The sequence below is a fragment of the Amia ocellicauda genome, chromosome 14 (assembly GCF_036373705.1).
Source record: "Amia ocellicauda isolate fAmiCal2 chromosome 14, fAmiCal2.hap1, whole genome shotgun sequence".
In the NCBI taxonomy this organism is placed as follows: Eukaryota; Metazoa; Chordata; class Actinopteri; order Amiiformes; family Amiidae; genus Amia; species Amia ocellicauda.
This window is the reverse complement of record NC_089863.1, coordinates 25,630,632-25,640,692: the sequence shown is the minus strand read 5'-3', so window position 1 is coordinate 25,640,692 and position 10,061 is coordinate 25,630,632. Positions and strand designations below refer to the sequence as shown.

The 10,061-nt window shown below is 48.6% G+C and overlaps 1 protein-coding gene across 1 annotated transcript; it reads right to left on the bottom strand.

The window, feature by feature from the left end:
* Positions 1-304: 304 nt before the first annotated feature.
* On the bottom strand, positions 305-5,208 carry vps72b (vacuolar protein sorting 72 homolog b). Its single transcript, XM_066721380.1, has 6 exons — positions 5,083-5,208; positions 4,109-4,261; positions 3,155-3,278; positions 2,838-3,014; positions 2,113-2,257; positions 305-1,174 (listed from the first exon to the last, which is right to left on the bottom strand). Exons 1-6 carry the CDS (start codon positions 5,197-5,199, stop codon positions 778-780), a joined length of 1,113 nt encoding a protein of 370 aa, XP_066577477.1. The 5' UTR covers positions 5,200-5,208; the 3' UTR covers positions 305-777.
* Positions 5,209-10,061: the final 4,853 nt, after the last annotated feature.

The window sequence follows — 10,061 nt, the reverse complement described above, 5'->3', positions numbered from 1 at the left end:
AATACGATAAGTGGTTCAGTTTAGCCACCAGGGGAGTCCCACGTTTCTGAGAGGGTTGGAGGCGAAGACGTAGCACAACACAAGCCAACCAATCACAGGAGACACAGACCGTACCTTCCCCGGTTCTTCCAGAGCCGGCAGTCAGTGTCCGCCCAATTCGAGGGGTTTCCCCACAGACCGACTGGGCAGCCGAAGCAGTCTGGCACCACCTCCTTCCCCCGCCAGACCGCAAACCCACGCGCTTCTCCCCCATCGCCCAACCGCGAGAGTGAGATCTAAAAACCACTCGGAGAGCGAGCGCGGGTCGGTGTGCAGATCGCCTTTATTCATCGATTCAAACAAGGGGGAAGCGACCTGCTCGGCATGCCGGTTCAACATGTACAGCGCCCCCCTCAACGGCCCCAAACCGCCCCTGATTACTACTGGAGTAACAGGGACACCTTTAGTCCAATAAACTGAAGACAAATAAAAAACTACTAAAAATGCAGCAGCCTTCAGTGCAGGGTACAAAAAAGAACAGAAACAACAGGAATACAAAAACAATTCAAGAACAGAATGAGAACGAGTTCATGTCCCCCAGACAGAGTAGACTCGAGGTCACATGGCCTTCAGCTCGTTTGCTAAACCACTTCAACTCCAAGCTGGTTGTGGAAGAATGTTCTGGAAAAACCCTCCGAGACAACAGAGATTGGATCCTAGCGTTCACTCTGGTTAAAAGACCAACCGGGCCGACCGGTCTTCTCCCTACCCTCGAACCCGAGCCCCCGGTCCCCCCGGCTAAGTGGCCGACACGCTCTGCTTGATGATGATTTTCTGCCGGGGCCCCCGGGAGTTGGGGTCCCCCGGCAGGCCGCCACCGGTGTTGGGCAGCCCATGGGCCGCCACGTACTTCTTGTAGGCCTCCCGGATGATCTTGAAGGAGCGCGTGTTGGCGTAGGGGATGTCGGTGATGGGGTCCCGGTACAGCGCCGGCTTGTGGGTCACGGGGCAGATTTCGCGGGCCGGGGGGCGGGGAGGGGGCCGGGGCCGGGAGAACACGGCCTCAAAGGTGTCCTCGTCGCTGAAGGTGATGAAGGTGCGCGCGCACTTGCCCCCGGGGGGCTGGCCCGACAGCTGGGGGGCCTCCGAGGGCGCCGAGCTGGGGGCGGCCTGCTGCTGGGTGTCCTGGTCCAAACTGCGGGCAGAGGGGAGAGAGACAGAGTCAAGGTCAATGAAAGAGTGGTGAGGGAAAATTACATTTGTTTCGGAAAGGAGGGAACCCAGTAGGCCCAGGGCTTCCCAACACGGGTTCTGGAGGTCCCCAGTCTCCACTGATGCCTATTTACTTTCCTATTTCACTTTAACTGTCAACTAACCCAGTGGTTCCCAGCCCTGTCCTGGAGGAGCCCCTACCCTGCTGATTTTTGTACCTAACAAGCTCTCAATTACTTATTTGAAGTAACAATCTGCTTAATTTGACTGGTTCTTTAATAAGTTCTTCATACAATTCTATATGTAAACTTAAAACCACTACTGTTTAAACCCATTAAAAGACCCTCCTCCCTTTATCCCTCCCCTCCCTCTCTCTCTCTCTCTTTCTTTCCCTCCCTCCCTCCCTCTCCTTTATCCTGTATTCCTCCCCCTCTCCTTCCTCTATCTCTCCCTTTCCCTCTATTCCTATCCCTCTTCATCTTTCCCCTTTTCCTTTATACCTCTCTTCCCTCTATCCCTAACAAGCTCTCAATTACTTAATTGAACCATAATTGAAGTAAAATCTGCTTACATTTGACTTTTTAAATTGTGTAATAAGAGAGTTGGTTATTTAATAAGTTCTTTATACAATTCTAAACTTAACTTAAAACCCCTACTGTTTAAACTCATTAAAAGGCTCTGATTTAGGACATTATGATTTTAATTAAGGGTTCAATTAAGTAATTGAGAGCTCAGTTGGAACAAAAACCAGCAATTCCAGGCTTGGCGGTTGTGTGCCAGAGGAGATCGGTCACATGACCATGGGGGCTGCTTGCTGTATCAGTCACATGACCACTGAGGCCATGTGTGCTGGTTTTGAGGTGTGGACAACGGCCCGGGAACCCGTCCCTTGCTGTATAAACAGAAAGCGGGATGCTTTACCCCTCCACGTCCACGTTCTCCTCCTTGAGGTGCGAGTCGCAGAGCAGGGGCATGAGCACCGAGTGGTAGCGGATGGTGGGGCCATCGCAGCGCCGCCGCTTGTGCACCTGCTTCTTCTTATCCGCCTCCAGGCGCTCGTAGTTCTCTGGGGGGGTGGGGTACAGGTTGTAGTGGAAGGTACTCGCTCTCCCTTCACTCCGAAGCAGCGTTACTATCCCTCTCTTCCCTCCTCCCCATCCATCTCCTTCCTCTCTCTACATTTCCCTCAATCCCTCTCCTCCTCCTCCCCCCCCTCTTTCCCTCTATCCCCCTCTCTCTCCCTTTCACTCCATCTCTCCCCCTCCTTCCTTTATCTCCCTCCCTTTCCCTCTATTCCTCTCCCACTCTTCCCTCTCCTTTTTCCTCTATGCATGTCCTCTCTCTCTCTCCCTTTTACTCTATCCCTCTCCCTATACTCCCTCCCTCTATCCTCCCCCTCTCCTTCCCTCTATCCCTCCCTCTTCCTTTCCCTCTCTCTTTTTCTCTCTCCATTTTTCTCTCTATCCCTCTCCCACTCTTCCCTCTATCGCTCTCCCATCCCTTGCCATCTACTCCCTCCCTCTATCCCTCTCCCTCTATCCCTCTTCCTCTACTCCCTCTCTCTATCCCTCTACTCCCTCCCTCTATCCCTATCCCTATCGTTATCCCTCTCCCTCCACTCCCTCTCCCTCTCTCCTCTCACTCACCCAGCGAGCGCAGGTTGAGCTCGGCGGTGATCTTGGCCTCGGCCAGCAGCTCTTCCTGGGTGAGAGGCCGGTCGTGGTGGGGCCCCTTCCTGCGGCGCGGCTGCACCTGTCTCTCCTGGAGCCGCAGGTAGGTGAGGCGGGTGTGTTCGGTGGTGGACTGGCGCACCGACTTGCGGTCTGACAGAGGAGAAGAACCACAGACAGCAATGTCAACCACCGTCGACTGGCACTGGGGCAGAGCGGCGCGCTCAGCATTCCGATGACACGTTCACTATCATCAAAGACAGCTTCTACTCCAGCCATCGCGGGGCACTTACTCTCGCCGATGTCGTCCTGGAGCTCCAGGGGCTCCCGTTTCTCCTCCTTCACCTTCTCGGAGCCGCTGGGCTGCGCCGGCGGCCTCTTCGGCTTGGGCTTGGGCTTGACCGTCTTGATGGGCTCCTGGGGGCGCGAGAACAGGGCCACACGTCACCACACGTGGCGCACACGCAACTGCCACTGCTGTGTGTGTTTGTGTGTCTTTGTGTCTGTCTGTCTGTGTCTGTGTGTGTGTGTTTGTATGTGTGTCTCTGTGTATCTATGTGTGTCTGTGTGTGTGTGTGTCTCTGCGTGTGTATCTATGTGTGTGTGTGTGTGTGTGTGTGTGTGTGTATCTATGTGTATGTGTGTGTGTGTGTGTGTGTGTGTGTGTGTGTGTCACTCTTATAAGTCATTGTAGCTCTGCTGTTCCTCTTGGTCTGAACAACCAATATCTCGATTCCTTAACTGAACTAATAATCGGCCTAATCAGAGCTTATTAATAATTGTAAACCAATGTCCAGTTCAGTATGAAAGTATATAAGGCCCCCATAGTCTCCAGCTTTTTGTACATTAAACCGTTTTAAAAGTCGAATTAAGAAAATTGCAAGTTCAATTGAGGTTTTAATTCATTAACTGGGAGTGCAGTTGGATCAGAAACCAGCAGAACTGTGAGTCCCCAGAGTCGGCGCTGGGAGCCACTGGTCTAAGCTTGGTGATGTTACTATTTGACGGTGAACGATCTAACGGGAATCAATTAACTTGCTTATTAATATCATCACCATTTATTTCAAATAAAGTTAAATAAAGGGACCGGCCAATCTCTGGGAGACAGGACAGAACCTCAAAGAGCCCCACAGTCCTAAAAACACTGCCTGGACAGCAGTGGCGACTGCGCTCCCTGTAGGGGTCTTGCTCCCGTCTTGGTCAGCTGTGTCTGGTCCAGGGAGTGCGTAGCGGTGTGCACGTCTGACCTTGTACGCCTTGGTGACGACGCGTCGCTTCCTCCGCGGCTCGTCCTCCTCTTGGTCGCTGTCGGGCTCGTCCCCCTCGTCGATGTCGAAGTCGCTGTCCACCTCGTCCTCCGTCTCCGACTGGTCGCCCTTGTACTCGTCATCGCCCGATTCCTGCCCCCGAAAAGATACGAAAAAAAAAAAAAAAAAAAAACACTCAACGGCCGCCAAGATGCCACGACACTGCGGTGCATCGATACTGACTCCCTTTTTATGCTTGGTGTTTTGTCGCAGGTGCCTGCTGTTGATGTCAGAGCTGGTTTAATGTGGCGGCAAGGGCCCCCGCTGCACTGACTGAAATAAAGTGTTCAGACCTCCAGGTTATTCATTTATGACACTCTCCTATCATTACACATATGCATTTATATTATATATGGTAATTTTTCTTGAACACCCATCATTCACTATTCATCAAAAGCTCATCTACAATGGTTACTTTCTGGTCTATGACAGGGGTTCCCATCCCTGTGCTGGAGGAGCCCCTACCCAGCTGGGTTTTGTTCCTAATGAGCTCTCAATTACTTAATTGAACCCTTAATTGAAGTAGCAGCCTGCTTAGATTTGACTTTTTAAATGGTGTAGTAAAAGAGTTGGTTGTTTAATACGTTCTTTATACACGTCTACATAACTTAAACCACCTGCTGTTTACATTTATGAAACAGCCCTGATTTAGAAACACATTAGTTCAATTAAGGGTTCAATTAAGTAATTGAGAGCTGAGGTGGGCTGGGACAAAACCCAGCAGGGTAGGGGCTCCTCCGCTGCATTAGATAGTGTCAATATCATTGGCATGCATATTAATTTGAATACATTTTATCATTAGACAACCCTTTTTCGCACTGCAATGCCATTTTCTCTAAGACACGTTAATTCTGCGCGTTTTTAAGGGGGAACAGTTCCGTTCTGTCGACGTCACGTCACGTCACGTCACTCACGTCATTGAAGCCGCCGTACGTGGTCTTGTAGAAATCGTCGTCTTCCTCGGCGTCCAGTAGCTTAGACATGCGGTTCCCCGCCGTCTTGCGAGGCGCCCTCGCCACGGCCAGCGTCATCTCTGCGTTTATAGCCTGGGCCGCGGAATCAAACACAGGTTAGTCTAACTGGAAACAAAAGCCAGTTCACAGGCCGCTGCTAACGTAGCGCTTAAATCAGCACGTCGTTTCGTTTGATGCACTCTCTGCACTCTTGCTTATAAGGGTTGAACACAACATGACTTAAATGAAAGATGTGGAGCTGAATACAGCGGCGAAAGAAAGGGTTGATTTGGGTGGAATAAAGCTATGAATAAAACCGTATCGCCACACGGGTTATAATATTACACGCCCCGAAATGTAATCCAGTGCATTACTTCACAATGAACTGCTTTTCTCCTCCGCAAATAAGACGAGTGTAACTCAGCTGCAGCGCCTCCGCTCCGCTTCCCAGGCCGCCATTGCAAACAGTGCCGCCGCAGCCCGTGTAATCGCACACCGAGGCGGGCCGATTCAGACCCAACTAATCGACGCCGAACCCATGAGCGCATGTTTTATTTTTATATACCATGCAGCATCGCAAGGTGGCAATACAACCTCCAAAGTGATGTGTTTTTAATCATTATTATTATGGAAATATGCAACTACAAATCAAAGAGTCTACATCACATAGATGTTGATATGACTGTGCTTAAATGCACTTAAATGACGCTGTTGTGTTTGTGTTTCCATGTTGACCCCTTCAACACAATCATTGTGCGTCGTTTCATTTCTGTGTCCTCTGCCGTGTGTTCCAAGCAGACTATAACTATTCCGTATGAATTCCTGCATTTGTTTTGAATTGTGGCTAATCCAAATGTTGGCGTCTGGTTAATAAATCATTAATCAAACGCCATTCATTTACAAACTAATACCAAGGCCACAGTTGCCAACCAGGCTTGTCGAAGCAACAAGAAGTGCAATAGTCCACATCCAGCACCTAAAGGTTAATCGCTAAACTGAGCTGTTGACTGAACGCTCTTCTCACCTGAGCGAACATTAACCTGGCCTGTCTCTGCTTGTTGACTGTGTATCCCCTCCGATTGCCCAACTGACCCAGTGACAAAATGCGTGCTCAGGGTCTGATTGATTTAAACCAAAGTTGTCATTATTGTTCAGTTAGGTTTTCAAATATCATCCCATTGTTACACGGTGCACAAAATAGTAAAGCAGGTATCTCGACAATAGCTCCACCTCCTGGTCCGAACTACTTAATTTAAGTAATGGTCTTAATAGGAGTAGTTTAACTCTTTCTCTTCTTCCCAGGCCTGGGAGATTCGGTGATTGGAGCTGGGGGATGTGGGCCAGGTATTGCACGATGCCCTCAATTATGTAATTCCAGTGTATTGCATAGTGTTAACATCACTTGCCATCGATTTAAAACCCTGCACCTTTTTCATCCACCAGCTTGCATCCTGGAATTTCATGAGCCCAAACACAGTTACATATAAGCTGTGTGTCACCGAAATATAACCCATTTGAACCCACTGTACTGTGCAACGACAGATGATTTTGTTTGTGCTTTCCTTGCTGCCTCCTTCAGGATGTCCCTTGCGAGCTCCTGAAGGGCAACGCAGCATGGCTGTGCACCAGTGCATGTTTATACACAAACACAGGTGGGTCTGCATGAGGATTAAATGCATATGTGTTTACCGAGGTGCAGCCAGGTAATACTAGCAATAAAAGGAGTGGCCCTCTATTGACAAAGCACTGACTGGACAGCAGGGCCACAGATCTCTGGGGCTCTGAAATCACACTGTTGTGTTCTTCATCTTGCACTGTTGTTGTTTTGTGTGAGTGTGTTTTTCCTCTCCAAAGGCTGAGCATGAAAACTGACCCCTAACACTTCATGAAGAGGGCCAGTTCAGTCTGTCAGGCCAGATGCATCCTGGGTATGTTCAGGAACGGGACGACGTCTAGGGTAGAATCCTAGACCCATGCAACGAGTGATGCGTGGATAATCCAAATTTCAATTTGAACAATTTCCAAAAGGTTTATTTATTTTACCTCCCCGGGTGCTTGCGCAGTGCCTGGAGAATTTCAGGCATTTCATTGTTGCCAGGATATGCTGATAGCAAAAGCAATCTCACTGCACAAAACAGTACCGTGTCCTAATGCACCATCGTTGCAACAAACCACTTTCAGCCAGCCTCAAAGGCGAGGAATACGCCCAAGAATTGCATGCATTCCGTACATTCATACCAGGTCAGCAACGATTGGAATTGTGCGTCAGATATGACAACCATGTGGGAAATATCGTCCAGTTCGTGGTGTATTGTGTTTGGTTTCGACTGGTGGTTTCAGGCTGTAAGAGGTGTCGCATGGGGGGGTTCAAGGGCAATTGTTTGGGGTTTGAATGATGGTATGGTATGGTGGGGCCAGGTGCTGTGCCTCAGCAGTTGTGTCTTACTGAGCTCCGCGCCGATCCAAAGTCTTTTCGTGGAGATGTGTAGGGCCACTTGTATGGTGTCCCATTGCACTGTGTTGTATTGTTTTGTGCTATATTTGGGACACAAATGGAAACTTGTCTTTCACCACCAATTGTGTTGCATTGTATTGTATTGTATTGTATTGTATTGCATCCTACCGTATCGCATTGCTTTGCATTGTAGTGTTTACTTTACTTTTTCACTCACTGGAAAAAAAAAATAATTCACAGTAGGGACGGCCCCCTATTGTCATTTATATACGGACTACCTGTATCGATCTCATGATCTGGGCGGGGGCAACATCTCCAGAGAGGGCCCCATGCCGACGTCAACACCTGGCCACGCTCCATGCCCCCGCCCCCGCTTGCACCTGCACTGAGCCCACGCAGAGAGATGCCAAATCTGCCACGGGACGTCAGCGCACACACAGCCAGGACAAACAGTCTGAGAAATTCCCAGCCTGGGAAAGAGGAACAGAGTCTGCATTTGGTTTGTTGGGCCGCGAGAACTAGAATCAAGGCAACAAAAGGTCTATTGTTCCCCCCTTTGTAAGTCTTTAATTATTGAACACATGTCATTTGAATACCAGGGTTGCAGCAATGACAGGCAACGGACACTAGAGGCCACTAGATGGGTGATTTTTTTTGTTGTTGTCTCCCTCTCAAAGTAAGTGTAGGAACAGTCAACAATAGACAATGGGGTACCTTACCCATTTCTAAGGGACAGAGACCCATTAGCCGACAATGGAGACAGCGCTGTCCATTGTCTGGATTGCTAAACAGCATACACTACACTGAATAAGGAATGTCAATTAGTGAGCTGTCTGTCTCGTTTACAGTGGACATTCCTGAAGAAGAAATACCAGGAAATAAACCCACTTCCAAAAGGTACTCTGCCTGGAGTCTATTGGTGCTCAACCTCATCCGATGTGGTGACTTGCCAGACAGGAACAGAATATTTTCTAAGAAGCTCCGCCTCCCAATTTCCATTTTTAAAAGGGCTGAGTTAGATTCCTCCCTGATCTTTATTATACCTGCTTACCGAAGGACCCTGCAGGACCATAGGGCCTGGTGAGGCGGGGTGATTGGGTGTGTTCACAAGGTGGTGCGTTTCGACAGGTCGACGGAAACGTGCACCCGTGACAGCGGCCAAATTCCCATTTTACAGTCAAATATCCGGTTTATTTCGGTGCGATTTCTGATAGAGGACTGGCGGCTCGAGATGAATTAGAGAGGGACGCACTGTAAAAGACCAGTGGACTCTCTGTGAAGGCCCTGACACTGATTAACCAATTAAACAGCTGACATGGTATCCCAATATGGTTTATAAGCTTCATTTTCAGTATTTGATTGATCAATTGATTGATTTGACTGTCACTGTCATCTGTCACAGAGACTGACTGCCTTGAGGCCGATGGACTCTGTATGGTGAGGAATAGAGTGGCCACACTGCTATGGTCCAAATATGCGCCGGCCCTTTAAATCCAGAGTCTGGTCTGGCTCTAGTATTTGTTGTTGGATTTATTTGGTTATTTATTTTTTGAAAGGCTTTTACATTCCTGGGGAGAAGAACCAGTGCTTTTTCTCCTTTCGCAGGTGTGTGTGTGTGTTGGATATTAAAATTGTACTTCCCCCCTCCAACAAACCCACTCAGCCACCCCAGCATCCATGGTAGGGGTTACTAGATTGCTAGAATCTGAGCTCAGAAGAGGAGGAGGTAGAGGAGAAGAAGGAGAAGAAATAAACCATGAAGTAGAGGGAGGGAGAGAAGACAAGACCAGATTGCGAGGGAAAGGGAAGACAGGGAAAAGACCAAGATGAAGAAAAGAAAAGCTCATGACAGAAAGTCACAAAATGATTCAGCAGAAAAAACTGCAGAAAAATGGGAGAAAGCCTAAAAGAGAAGGAGCAGGAGAAAGAGAAGAAGAAAAGAGAAGAATTAAAATAAGATGACAACACATCAACAACAAAACAAAATATCACTTGACAACAGCAATCTTGTATGTCTTCTTCTGGATTAGCTGTCTACCAGTCTCACCCAGATTATATTTTTTAATTCCACCCTAAATGACTAAACGCATTTTTGTCTGCCTGGTGTCGGCTCTCCTCCCTTAGAGACGCCTCACAATATTTTGGGGCAGGATGCTAAATTATGTAATAGAAATAAAAAGTATTTTTACGTCCAGGGATGAAGCTAATAATAACAACACCACAAAAGAAGACTCGTCATTGCTATTCTAGTTATGAACTAGGGGACGGGAGTGACCACAAGGAAAACATTAAAAATGTGTCACACCTCTAGGTTGTTCAAAAATTACAGTAAAGTCTCCTTTCTGCGTTGTCCTTTCCCTGTGCATGTTCTCCACGGGACTTACTATTGTCCCAGCTTGTCTCCCGAGCTGGCTGGTAGGATGTACACTTAAGGATGCACAACTTTGTGGCCCCCCCACCCACCAAAACACACAGCGATGAGCAC